Source organism: Mustela nivalis (genome assembly GCF_964662115.1).
Source record: "Mustela nivalis genome assembly, chromosome: 5".
Classification (NCBI taxonomy): domain Eukaryota; kingdom Metazoa; phylum Chordata; class Mammalia; order Carnivora; family Mustelidae; genus Mustela; species Mustela nivalis.
The window spans coordinates 139,776,216-139,791,425 of NC_139024.1; the positions used below are offsets into that span (position 1 = coordinate 139,776,216).

General features: G+C 34.4%; 1 protein-coding gene across 1 annotated transcript in view; it reads right to left on the reverse strand.

Annotated features, from left to right (window-relative positions):
- Positions 1 to 11,803: 11,803 nt before the first annotated feature.
- BLOC1S5 (biogenesis of lysosomal organelles complex 1 subunit 5) overlaps positions 11,804 to 15,210 on the reverse strand; it is a 43,097-nt gene continuing 39,690 nt past the window's right edge. Inside the window, exon 5 of the mRNA XM_082729827.1 lies at positions 11,804 to 13,326. Within this exon, the coding sequence (XP_082585953.1) occupies positions 13,147 to 13,326 (180 nt within the window). The 3' untranslated portion in view covers positions 11,804 to 13,146. The remainder of the gene's footprint in view (positions 13,327 to 15,210) is intronic.

The window sequence follows — 15,210 nt, forward strand, 5'->3', positions numbered from 1 at the left end:
CCACCCTAACTCACTTCATGGTAACCCAGGTCTGTGTTGGCAGGGCCAGTCTGGGCGAGAAAGGAGGGAAAAGAAGTGAAAATAAACCCTTGGGAGTTGCTCTCTACTGCCACTTGTCATTTCTCAAGCCCCAGTGGAAGCCTGCAGGGAGCAACCAACCTCATGGCCAACTCATTCCTCTCACAGGACATCCCACACTTAAGAGAACCTCAGAAAATGCGTATGAAGCTCACTGAATCTGCAGATGAAATACCTTTGTTCAGTGGTGGGTTTAAAAAACTATCATTGTCATCTGAGTACACTTACAGATGTGTGTGGAGTGTGCATGGTGGTGGTAGGGAAGGGTTTCTCTGCTGCCGTTTGGTTCTTATTTTCAATAAATCCTATTAAAAATTCCAAAATCTCTTCCGCACCAGATGAGAAATGGTGACTTCATTTGGAAAGGAGTAGATAACATTCTGTTTTGAAATAGTGAGTATAACAATGGAAAGGCAAGCAGACTGGTGGGAGCCAGGAGTGGGGATATAGAAGGATTTGACCTAAACTGTATGAGTCTCTCTCAGGAACTAAGGGATTCCTGCTTCCTCTGGTCTTACCGAGCAACATTACTTTCAGAGCAATAGCAAGAAGGGTTCATTCCAGGTCTCTCAAGTTGAAACTTGGGATACATTTCTCAAAAACAAAAAAATTAAATATAGTGGCTTATAGCATTACATACTACTGGTACTACTATTGGTACCATGATATTTTGAGACATAATAATAGTTTTTGTGGGCTAGCTAAGAGCTTAATCACTATGTACATCATTGTTTCCATCTAGAGATTCATTCCAAGTTCCAAACAGATGACCTAAATTTTAGAAAAATATTGGTTAATTGGGAGTGATCGTGTGTGTGTGTGTGTGTGTGTTTCAAAAAGGTAAGATTTCAAGTTTCTACTTTTGGAGTATATAGTTCACCTTAAAAGCTTTCTTAAGGGAAATAGCAAATACTGTAAGGTAGGTGACAAGAGACCAGAAACCCGATGGTGTAGACTAAAAATAATGGAACACATTAATCTAGCCTATGTATTTCTTCATATTCAATCACTGGCAAAACACAAATGCAAATGACAAGGGTAATTCCAATCTCCTTTAACCAAACCCTTAACTAGCTTTGTAGTACAAAGTTTCCCTTGTCTAATACATAGTCAGCATGTGTTCTCTGCATGGATATAAAACAGCATAAAACACATTCTTTGTCCTTGAACAATTTAGTCTTCTGGGAAAGGAAACAGGAAATCCTTAAAGAGGGGTAGCTGCTTAATAAAACACCATCGTATTTTCTCACTAATTATATAAAAGCAAAAGATCTAAAAGGTGAAGAGAAAACCGTTTAATACCTTTTTTACTTTCCTAACTGTGGTGATGATATTCTCCAAAGCAAAAATTCGATTATTTGGGATAACAATTAAGAATGTATATGAAAAGGAAATATCTAAATCCAAATTTAGCAATTGGCATGCTATAAATAACACATAAACATATCTATATATAAATGTTAAAAATTCTCACTACCTTAAATTCCAAACCAAGATCTTCATCTCTAGCCCTACTCTGCCTAGACTAGGCATTGCTGTTTTCAAGGACGTTCTCAAAAATCCAAGAGTAGGTTAGTAATTTTCTCTATCAATCATTCATCTGAATCTACTGAGTAACCTTCCAGTAACTTCTATAGTGCTACTTACTCTAATAATCTCATTAATTATAGGATAAACACAAAATAATCAAAGTACTCAATTGGAAATGATGTGATAATTTTCTAAGTGATGTCTTTAAGTCCCTGTATAAATTTAGTGATGGAAGCATGACTAAAACCTGTCTTTTGGCTCTCAAACCAGTGTGCTTTCCAATTCCCAGACTCCCCTATCCCTACCTTCAACATTGAAGAGTCTATAAATTATCATTTCAGTTTGCCAGGAATATTTCCATCTATGTTTTTGGTAAACAAGGGTAGAAACCAAGCTTCATTCACTTCTTAATTCTTGATAACCTACAGAGGAATAGAGTGTCTTGAGTATAGGTGCTCCATAAATGTTTACTGAACTAAACTGAACCAGAAATATTTTGCCATTCTTTTCATTTTCTATGTCCTAATCAATTCAAGTTTCCTCTGTATTAATAATAGAATGACTGGGGCGCCTGGGTGGCTCAGTGGGTTAAGCCTCTGCCTTTGGCTCAGGTCATGATCTCAGGGTCCTGGGATCGGGCTCTTTGCTATGTGGGGAGCCTGCTTCCCCCCACCCCTGCCTGCCTGTCTGCCTACTTGTGATCTCTCTGTGCCAAATAAATAAGAAAAGTCTTTAAAAAAAATAATAGAATGACTCTGTGATTACAATTCACAAAGATAGCTCCTATCTGGAAGTCACTTATTTTAATCATAAACTACTTGCTTGTATATAATGGTATGTGTGTGTACGGATACATATATACACACAAAAAATGGTCATTGATATATTAATATTATGGTCCTTGGTATATTATTTTGTTTTTCTATTTTATCATTATATATGCACAGCTTGATTATAAATGTCTTTAAGACTGAGTACTATGTTGACTGTATTGCTCTTGGAATAAAATCCAGGCACTGTACAATGCTCCAGTGAATAAATGTGCACTAAATCTACTTTGGCTTCCATACCAGGTAGGGGGAGGGGAATGTGCTGACAACCAGCTCTTCAATTTCTATTATTTTCTACCAACTATATATTTTGGTCTCTAAACATTCATTTAGAAATTATAACTCTACCTTACTTTGGAGGAAAGGACCAAGGGCTTTTCGAAATTCATTTGAAAACATTCCTGGGAATGCTGTTTCTTGATGTGGTTTTGATTACACAGCTGCAACCTAATCGTCTATGTACTACTCTATACTTCAGTAGAAAGTCCAAAATATCACCTGGGGTTTTTTTTACTATATACTTTTACTGCTAATAAAACTCTCACATCAATAATATAATGAAAAAATCTGTATGACTGAGACATGAAAAAAGGAAAAAATATATATAATTCTCACAAATACTCCTAACCCTCCTGAAATCCTGTATGTACCTTCCTACATTCTGGTATTTTTGATCAGTGATGTAACTTAAATGATCTCTTACACATCTGTGTTCATAGAGCTCTTAGATGGAGGGGGAAAATCTGTTACACAGTGACACCTGCTGGTTTTAGTTATAAATTTGAAATTCCAAGTGAAGGACAGAGTTCTTAGCATCAAAAGTTTGCTTAGTAGAATTAAACATTAATGTTTTCCATTTTAATAAATTTAATAAATTATTTTTAAGAAAAATTTAATATGCAGTTGAGGACATCTTTTAAATTTTGTGACAATGATTTCACTGAAGCTTTCTAAACTATTTTCTTAAAAAAAATGTACATTTCCAAAAAAGCTGCTTAAGCCTTCATACTACATGACATTTTTAAAAAAGTGATTTGATTTGTGGCTTTCTTTTCAAATTCACTACAAATATATTTTAAGGGAATGCATTATTTAAACTTTAAAAACATTTACAAGATATTTTCTTTGTAGAACTGTAATTTTAGCAATATAAGCCATTTTATAAAAGTCAAGAATTACATCTATGTAACAGAGAAACTTTGAAACACAATCTCGCTAACCTCATATATTGACTCTTTCCTCTCAGCTTTATTGAAAGAACTGACATATAACATTACATTACTTTCAGGGGTACAACGTGATTTGATATATGTATATATTGCAAAATGGTCACAGTAAGTTAACATCCACCACAGTTACAGAATTCTTTTCTTGTGACGAGAACTTTTAAGATCTATTCTCTTAGCAACGTTCAAATATAGTACAGTTTATTACAATCATGGTGCTGTACATCTCATGACCTAATCTATTTTCTAACTGAAGGTTTGTGCCTTTTGACCCTCTTTGCCTATTTCACTCACCCCCACGCCTCTGGCAACCCCTGATCTGTTCAGTTTCTGGGAGTTTCATTTTTTTTTTTTTTTAATTCTACATATAGGTGAGATCATACAGTACTTGTCTTTCTCTAACTTATTTTACTTAAAATGCTCTTAGGCCCATCCATGTTTTCACAAATGACAAGATTGCCTTCTTCTCTATGGCTGCTTAATATTTCATTGTGTATATATAATCACATTTTTTCTATTCAACCATGGATGGATTTAGGTCAATTCCACATCTTGGTTGTTGCAAATACTGCAGTGAACATAGGGGTGCAGATATCTCTTCCAGATACTGGTAAGGTTTCTTTTATATACATACCCAGATGTGGAACTGCTGGATCCTCTGCTAGTTCAAGTTTCAATTTTTGGAGGAAACTCCATACTGATTTCCAGTGGCTGCACCAGTTTACATTCCCACCATGAGTGCACAAGGGTTCCATTTTCTCATATCTTTGCCATCACTTGTTATTTATTGTCTTATTGATAGTAGCCACTCTAACAGGTATGACATAATGTCTCCCTATGGTTTTGATCTGCATTTCTCTGATTAGAGATGTTCAACACCTCTTTATGCACCTGTTGGCCATTTGTATGACTTGTTTTGAAAGTCTAATCAGTTCCTTTGACCATTTTTTAATTAAATTTTTGCTTTTATGCTATTGAGTTTTAGTTCTTTATATATTTTGAATATCAACCTCTTATCAGATATGATTTGCAAATATTTTCTCCCATTCCATAGTTTTCTTTCTTTTTTTTTTTATGTACAGAAGCTTTTTAAAGTTTCACTTTTTGCCTTTGGTAGCAAATACAAAAAAAGAAAAAAAAATCAGAAATCAAAGATCTTACCCCTGTGCCATCTTCCAGAGCTTTACGGTCACAGGTCATACACTCAAGTCTTTAATTCATTTTAATTTTTGTGTATGGTATAGTGATCTAGTTTCATTCTTTTTTCTTCCTAGTTTCATTCTTTTTTTGCATGTGGCTGTCCAATTTTCCCAACACTATTTACTTAAGACACTATTCTTCCCCCATTGTATATTCCTGATTCGTCATAAATTAAATGAGCACATACATATGGATTTATGTTTGGGCGCTCTATTCTGTTCCACTGGTGAGTCCATTTTTAAACCAATACCATACTGTTTTGATTACTATAGCTTTGTAACATACTTTGAAATAACGAAATGTGATGCTTCTAGCCTTTTCTTCCTCAACATTGCTTTAGCTACTCAGGGTCTTTTGTGGTTCCATACAAATTTTAGGATTATTCTAGTTCTATGAAAAAATGCCATTGGAATTTTGGTAGGGACTAACACAACCTAGCTAACATATGTAATCTGTAGTAATCATATTGAATTTGGGTAGTACCGACATTTTTAAAAATTTTGTAAATCTTCCAATCCTTCAGCGTGGATTATCTTTCCATTTATTTATGTCTTCTTCAATTTCTTTCATCAATATCTGGTAGTTTTCTGTGTACAAATATTTTACATCTGGTTAAATTTATTCCTAGGTATTTTATTCTTTTCGATGGCAATTGTCAATGGGATTGTTTTCTTAATTTCACTTTCTGATTTCTCTTACTTTTTTGTTAGTGTATAGAAACACAACTGATTTTTGTGTTGATTTTGCATCCTGTAACTTTATTGAACTTGTTGATGAGTGCTAACAGGTTTTGGTGAAATCTTCAGAAGTTTTCTATTTATCATGATATAAGTAGAAACTGTGTATTTGCAGATAATGGTAACTTCTTCTATAGTTAAAAATTTTCGCCCATACACGGTGATTATTTGCTATGAGGGTTAAGCTTCTCCAGGCCTGGCCAGTCTCAATCAAACTTGATTTTCTTTTCTTACACTTAAGGGAGGAAAACAATTAGTCCAAAGGAATAATGGGAACCTCATATTCTGTATTCGCTTTCATTTTTAAAAAGTATAGTACTGCCCATGTTGACTATGAACTCGATTTGCTGGCCAGGAGGGTTAAATACATTGTCAAGGGCTTGTACTCCTTTTCCTTTAAGTAAAGGCTGGGCCATTTGTGCTTGGTGTGTGTGTTGACTGTTCTCAGCGACCTCAAATCAGAGCGGTCTGTTCCCTAATGGCATTTATCTGCCTTTTAACCTTGGCCACACTCATATTATTTTCTATCCTGTGGCCCAGTCTGAAACAGTAGTAAATACCTTTAGTAATTCAGAATATTTTAGAAGACTGAAATACTGACTTACTAATCTTTGTAGTACATAAAGCAGTCTTAAAAAAAAAACCCAACTATATAATGGTAAATAAAAATTGGAGACAAATATACTGTGGATTTTCATGACATTATTTATGGAATTTTTTTCAAAAAAGATAAAAGAATTATCTAGCAAATGTTGCTGGTTCAATGTTAGATGAACAAAACACTATATTCTTTGTATTTCTATCACTTTATTTTTTTTCCAAAGAACAAAGTGCATAAGGCTTTGTTTCAAGGATGAAGTAAGATAAAATTACATATAAGGCACTTGAAAGTACAATGTAAACTGTAAGCTATAAGTTGTGTTATACAAATGTGAGTATTGATTACTTACCTTAAATACATTTTGCTTATTTCTGCAGAGATCATTAGAATCTTGAATTTTTGTGAGGATCGGATGTTAGTGTGCTTATTAATTTATTGTTCTGTGCGGTACACCACCTGTGAAAATGTCAGTTTCTTTTTTTTACAGAACATAAATATGAAAATATCAAAGGAAATACTGCTGTTTGTTAATTTTGCCAGATCAATCACAAGAGAGCACTGTTTTTAGCAGTTAAATTTTTAAAATGAGAGAAAGGAAGAGAAGGCTGTGATACCACTGATTTTGACCTTCCAATCATTCTGTGACCTTGAGTTGCGTGTAAGTCAATAAAATATTAAGATCCGTATTTATTGGAGTTGAAAATTAATGAAATGATTATAAAACTTTTCTGAAGGGCTAAGAAAAAAATACTAGAAAATATGTTTTCTATAATGGTAGATTCAAATATTTTAACTAAAAGAATGTTTAAAATATTTTTCTAGTATTGTTCATCCTGAGATACAGACTTACAGCACCAAATGGCAAAAAAAAGAGCCTCTAGGGTAGTTTCAGGAAAAGCAGTCATTATGCTAAATTCCAAAGCAATAAAACCCTCCACTTTTAATTTGTAATGGCAACCAGAACCTAATATATCAAAATACATGCACGGCAAGAAACAGTTCATAAAGTGAATGGAAGTGTTCAGACGGAAAGCCTATGTGTTCCAGGAGCAAAGAAGAGGATCTACAATGTATCTGGGAGGCATGTGTGACTCCTCCAGGCTTTCATGGCATTTCTGGTTTAATACCACAGATCTAGTACCTCTATCTATATATCCATAATATTTACATATTCACAAACCACAGTATGTCCTAAAAAGAAAAGAATCCAAAATGAAGTATTCAGATAAAAGTAATATAGGTTCAGAACAAGACTACTATATTATTTGTCTTCAGTAGCTCACAGCCAGTAAGAATTAAGAATCTATCAGAAGTAATAATCAAATTAGTTCACAGATAATAAATAATCAAATGGACAATATTTGCCACAATAATTAAAACAAAGGTATCACTTTTTATACCAGAATACGGACATTTCTTTTGGAGGTGAATTTTATTATAGTAAAATCAACACATATTTGTCTAACATGCTATTTCTGGGGGTGCCTGGGTGGCTCGGTCATTAAGCCTTTGCCTTCGGCTCAGGTCATGATCCCAGCGTCCTGGGATCGAGCCCCACATCGGGCTCTCTGCTCGGCAGGAAGCCTGCTTCTCCCTCTCCCACTCTCCCTGATTGTGTTCCCTCTCTCTGTGTCGCTCTCTGTCAAATAAATACATAAAATCTTTAAAAAAAAGTTAACATGATATTTCTGTACAGAGAAATCTCACTAGCTACTGAATATCAAAAACACTGGGAAAAAAATTTAACTTTTTTTTTTCATTGCAATGTAAATAAATGGCAACAACTGAAGGCAGATATGAAAGAGTGAAATTCCATATCAAAATTTAGACTGGGAACTGGTTAACTGCCCTAAAGACATTTCTCCATCCCTGTAGCCTAGAAGGGTCCCAGCTTTAAGGAGCCACATCTACACAGGGGGCAGGAGTTACACAGTTTGAGACTTGTGCATTAGTCTCCCCTGACTGCCATAACAAAATACTACACATGGGGCAGCTTAAAGGAGATCTGGTATCTCATAGTTCTGGAGGCAGTGAGTCCACAATCACAATTCCAGAAAATTCAATTTCTGGTGAGGCTTGCCGAAGGCCAATTCTTGCTGTGTCCTCATATGAACTTTTCTGTGTGTGCAAGTGGAGACAGAGTGCTCTGTTGCCTCTTCCTCTTTATATAAGGATACTGTGTTATGGGATTAGGGCCCCACTTCATTTAACCTTAATTACCTTCTCAAAGGCGGTATCTCCAAATACAATCACATTGGGGGTTTGGGCTTCAACATATTAATTTGGTGGGACACAATTCAGTTCATAACAGGGACTTAGCTGGATGAACAGCAGGACTGATGAAGCCCCCAAGGTAGCACTCTCAATGAGTAAACTAGAATGGACCTCAATGTGCCTCCTTTACTACAAGTAGATCTGTGAAGGGAAAAAAAGCCTCTTCTAGGAATGCCGAAGCTCACATATATTTGAGGATGAAGGTCCCACTACTTGTGAGTAACTGTATGTGCATGTGTGTGTTCACGCACTGAAGGGCAGGTGAGACAGAGGAAGGAAACCCAAGATGAAAACGGAAGTGATCCAAGGTTGGTGTTGCCCCAAGGAACAAACTGATAATTCAAGAAAAAAAAACAACCCAAAAAACAGTATCTTCTCTATGGGAACATATTTTAAATAAATTCCCCAAAATAAAGTTTAGAAGAATACCAAGTCAACCAAAATCACTGATCTTACTAGAAAACAAATCACTGTAATTGTTTCAGACAACACTACAACAAATTGTAGATTTAGAGCCACAAAAAAGGAGAAAAATACAAAATTATATATATATAGTATGTAAATACATTTATATAGTATAGTATGAAAATATATATATATTTACATATGTATATAGTACGTAAATACATTTAATATGTTTTAAAATAAGAAAAAGAGGAAACAATGTAGCTATGACAAATGACCAGGAATGTTTGAGAAAGAAACATACAATACTTTGGAAATGGAAATGGATTAAAAAAAATAGTAATTAAAAACTCAATAGGTTATTTAAAAAAAGAACTGATTAGGTTATAAATAGATTAGAGATGGTGAGAACACAAGAATTAGGGAACAGAAAAACAGATTTAAAGAAACCATCTAGAATTCAACACACTGAAGAAGAGACAGAAAATATGAACCAAAGTGATACAAAGAACAAAGTGCGATGATTTCCCAAAGGAAAGAACAGAGAGAATGAGCAATATGCAATATTTAAAAGACATAATGATGTAAAATTTTCCAGAATTTACAAAAAGCACTAATTTTCAGGTTTAGGAAGCTCAATGAATGTGTACAGGATAATAAAAAGAAATTTACCAAAATAAAAAATACTGGAATTAAAACAAAACAAAAAGAAATCCACAGCTAGACACATTGTATTACAATGACTTTAATTGGGTTGGGTGAGCCTGGTGGTGGGTATTACGGAGGGCACATATTGCATGGAGCACTGGGTGTGGTGCACAAACAATGAATTTTGGAACACTGAAAATAAAAATAAAATTAAATTAAAAAAAGAAAACACCAAAGATAAAAACTGTAAGCAATGTGAGAGAAGAGACAAATTAGCTTCAAAGGAATACTGATCAGACTACGACATGATTTCAGAAGCAATAATGGAAGCAAGAAGACAAGGAAAGAATATCACTAAATACCGAGAGAAAATAACCATCGACCCATCAATCTAGAATTATAGAGTCAGCTATCTTTCAAGGATAGTAAAATGATAAACTGTGGGTAAGTCTAAACAAACACTGACTGTATACAGTAAAATAGCTATTTTTGGAGTTAAACTGAGATAAAGTAAAATTCTAATTTTACTTGATTTAAAATTCTAATTTTAGTTGAGTTAAATTTAGTTGATTGAGGAATCAAACTTTGTTCAACAGTTTCTGGTGTTTAGGAAGACAGTAGGATACTGACTTTAGAATTTGTTAACTATGCAGATTAAATTTTTTGGTAAGCACTAAATTTTTACCTTCTAAACTAGTAGAGGGAGAATAAACAGGAAAACAAAAAAATTAATCTATAAGAAAGCAAAAAAAAAAAAAGGGCAGTGAGGAAACAGAAAAGGTAGGACAAAAAGCACTAAAGATGATATAAATGAATCCAAATACATTAATAGTTTCACCAAATTTAAATGGATTAGATAGAAAAAAAACCCAGTTATAATTTTTAAATTACAAATACTAACCAGCTGATGTGTGCAGCCTATATAAATTTTTTTAAAACCCCACATAATTAAAAGTAATAAAAAATGAAATAAAAACATTTCTAGAAATAGAGGCTATGACTATAAGAATCAATTCTAAGCTTGGAAGACAAAAAATTCCAAAGTTGTATGTACCTAACAACAAAGCTTCAAAATATAGAAAACAAAAACTGACAGAATTATAGGAAGAATCAGAAAACTCACCAGAGTATGAAATTTCAAAGTATCTCAGAATCTGAGGGATTACACAGAAGAAAAACAACAGTAAAACAGAGATCATCTGAACAACACAGTAAGTTTGGTCTAGTGGATACCCAAGAACTAGAAAACAGCATGTTCAACTGCTAATGAAACACAGAAACTAAAAATATTTTAGGTCATAAGGCAAATCACAAATTTCAATATATCAATATAACAAAGTCTCTAACCACAAGCCAATTAAAGCATCAATCAACAAGGACAATTTAAAAATCTACAGGTTAAGAAATGAAAAAACATCCACAAATACTAAGTCAAAATAGAAATCATAAATGAAAAATAGAAAATACTTAGACCTTAAAAACAAATACTTTTATAATACTTGAAAAGGGCAGAACGTTACTTTACTTGATCATTCTAAAATAATCCTGTGAGCTACACAGGACTCATTTCATCTCTGCTCAACAGCATAAACAGAAATGTTGTAAATTGTGTAATTACTAATTTTTAAATGTAAATAAAATATCTGTCAAAAGTGATTTGGAAACTGTGAAATAGAAGTGAAAGTATTAAGAGGGAAGGCAAACCAACTGTCTTTTTCACACACCATGTTGACTAGCTAACAAAGTTACAAAGAAAGAATTTACTACCTTCATTTTTACAGTTCAAAGAGCTTACCAACTCATTTGGGTTTAAGAAGTCCTTTAGATCCTTGTATGAAATATACAAACTTAGACAGTATTTATTATCATATGAGAGGAGCAGACACTATCAGAAACCTTTGCTGTGCAACTGGAACAGCCACATTAAGAGCACGTTTGCTCTCACACACACACAGTCCTGATTTCTTGGTTACGGCATCTGTTCAGATGGTGCGCTGGCAATTAATAGCATTCCAAAAACTGCCTACAGTACAAAGGGAATTTTCATTTAAGGTTCCCCTCCCTTTTCATGTGTGGGCTATTTTTGGAAGTATGGTTTTATTTTTTTCCATCCACTGAAAGAGAATTAAGAAAATTCCAACATGCCTTAGTGTCAGCAAGTGCTCTTTTTAGTCCAGGTACCAGAGAATGATTGATGAACCTGTCAAGCCTACAGTAGCGGACAGAGAAAGTTGGCCGAAGTTCAGTGTTATTGAAAGAAATCTCAAATACTTATTTCATCTCCTCTATTAACTTTAATCACATTTTCAACATGCAGCCAAGAATGAAGCTTTGACAGTAAGCCATAAATTTACACAAGCAAGCATTGTCACTTCTCTACAGTAGCAACACTGAGATAACACGAGAAAGTTGGGTATTTTCTTTCTTGTGCCTTTCTTTACAGGAGAGCAATAAAAAATATTTGAAAGATTTATCCATACCTCGAATTCATTTGCTATAAATCTCAGAAATTATTGCATTTAATTTTGCTAGGTTTATGGCAAATAAAAAATCAACTTCGTTTCTCAATTAGGCTGTTAAATGCAGATTTTTTTAAAGATCACAGTGATGACAGACTTGGTACATGTTTCATCATAATACACCTGCTTATGAGAACAGACGTTAAACACTAAAAAAGGATTTACATTTAACATGGATCATTTGCCATGTGGGCAAACACTTCTGGTTTATTCAGAGCCAGAATCTTTATATGGTTCCAGAGGGACTCCTTGGCAGATTTTGCTGATTACTCATTACACAGTTGAAACATGGATAAACATTATTTATCTTATAAAGCTTACCCACAGCAAAACAGACACAAATATGAGGTAAATACTATGGATAAGATTATGGTTTTTGGAAAGGCTAAACGTCAAATATATTTTTGGTAAGCTTTTCCTTCTAAGTCTGTTTTAAAAGCTGAAAATATTAAGTGCTGGAAGGCCACTTCACAAGTGTGTTTTGTCATTCAGTGAAACACGTGGCATCATGCTGTCCTGTAAAACCTGCAACCCTTCCCAACGGGCGGCTCAAAGACCAATGTGGCCATCTTTGCCTCAGTAGAGAAAAGATTTTGACTCTCACCTCTCTTAAATGGGATCTCTGCTCCAAAGACAGTTGTCTTTGTCCACATTACCCATGGAATAATACTGTATACATTCTTCCAATAGCCAAGGACGTTATGACAGGTAGCTATTCTATCTGCCTTCTAAGCCACAATAACTAACCCAATATGGGAATGAATTAAATTATTTTTCTAAGTCTATACCTACAGTTCTCTGAGATAATCAACTGAAAAGACACCCAATGCTGATTAACAAAAAGCAAATTTATCCCATTTTTTTCCTCCTATCCTCCCCATTTAAATAGTCATATATAGGCACTTAAAACTGGAAAGTTGTGGCACTCTTCTTCTATTAGACACTTCATTAAGACTCCAGTGGAACTTTCTTCTGATGTAAGAGTGCCACTGAATATATTGCTAAGCTTGAAGCAGAGGCTAAATGGTTTGGTGGGCACAGTTTTTTGGGGGAAGTCAATGTTCTCTTACTAAATTGTCACTGTTGTGGTTAAAGTTCTTAAAAGGTTGAAAATTTCGCTAGGTCCTTCTCCATCTCGGCATACTGTTCTTTAAGCCTCTCCATGGCTTTTCTGTGTTCTTCATCCACTTCAGCCTGTCTGCTGTGTTGTTCTTTCATGAAATCTTCCCACTGGGTTATATGCTGTTTTTCACTAGCTATTAAATGGTCATTAAGAATCTGAGAAAAAAAATTGAAAGTCACATGACATTTTCCAGACAATTATCCTTCTATGCACAAGAGACAAACATAACTTTAACTCTGGTATTTGCATACTACAGCAATCAGCTTGAAAGTCACAATGCTAAAATGGCACAGCAGTTTTAATGTCTAACAAGAACACGACAAATCAGAAACATCTAAGGCTTCTCTTACTATGAGTGAACTCAGATGGTAACCGTATTTCTGAAATTTCTAAAATGTCTAGTATCTTTAAATGACAAAATCAAATACAATCCAAGTAAATTTTCATGTCTCTATTTCTTTTCAAATTCCATTTAAGTGTATATAATTTTTAAATCAAATGTAAAGAATATATGCCAAAAGAAATCATTATTATGAGAAACCAAGGTGCATGACTTACATAAAATATTCTTTTGATGCATTAAAAAAGATTTTAAATTTAAAAAAGCTTTGGGGGCACCTAGCTGGCTCAGTCAGTTAAGCATTCACCTTTGGCTCAGGTCATGATTCCAGGATCCTGGGACTGAGTTGGGCTCCCTGCGCAGCGGGAGGGAGCCTGCTTCTCCCTCTGCCTCTGCCACTGCCCCTGTTTGTGCTCTCTCTTTGTCAAATAAATTAACAAAAAAATCTTTTAAAGAAAATTTTAAAAAGATTTTAAATCTAAAAAAGACCTAAGATGCAAAGATTATTAATCACTGGAAAAGAACTCATGACATTTCTTCTGGTTTTGTTCCATTCCTTAAAGTAAATAAACACCAAAAGCATCTGTGCAAATAAGTTCTTGAGATGTTCCTTAATATTTCTACATGAAGATGAAAAAATTTTCTTTTGACTACCACAACAATAAAGATAAAACAATGTATAAGTGCAAAGGTGTAAGTTTAGTACAATTTTAATCATCTCTGAATACGTGCAACAAAGAGAAACTAAATACAAAAGAGAGTCAGAAAAAGAATTTTATCTCCCTGCCTTAAATGTTCTACATACATGTCTTTAGAAGTCTGGATACAGACTAAGTCCTATTGAGAAAAAAAAAAAAAAAAAAAGGGACAGATACAAACCATAAAAAGTTATAAAGCACCTAAAGTCATTATAAATTCCAGCACTCTAATGAAAACAGGACACCTGACACACTCAAATACTGGTGCCCAGATGCCTGGTCACGCCAAAAGGGTAGCCGGTAGGGAAAAAAATGGAAACTGTGTTTTCATGCTGTCATCACATCCTAGCTGCTCCATTTTCTCTCTCATCTGAGATGATGATAAGCAAGATAAAAAGGTGGATAATTTGTTGTTCTCTAAGTATCTATGAAATGCATGTTTTTGCTACCTGTCCTGCGTATCTTATCTATTCCTAAAAACTACTGTTATAAAATGACATTATTTTCACTTTACACATGAAGATTAAGGACATTAAAGGTATTTCTCCACGGTCACTCAGCTATTAAGTTGTAGATTCAAACTTAGGTCTTCGTGATACCTAACCTATGCCTTTTTTTATCCAAAGTGTGAATTGGATCTTTCCAGAGGAAGGGTTACACAGGTAGAAAGTCTCTTTTACAGGACAAAAACAACTACTATAAGAGCTTTTTCTTGCCAATCTGATCCGGTTTCTCTGCACAGAGGCTTTTCAAGTGAAACCAGGTTGGAGTGAGTCTGAAGTTTGCCTTAAAGTCAAACATTCCCGTAAAACATGTGCCTCAGACCAGGCACTACAGTGGTGGGGAGAGGGTTAGGGAGGGGTTTGCTGGTGGCAATCAGGTTAGGAAACAGGCTAAACAAAAAGTTAGGAAACAGGCTAAACAAAATTCAGAACTTTATTTTTTAACTTTTCAGCCTCATGGATTGTAATTCTCCAAAAGATGAATAAAACATGAAGAGT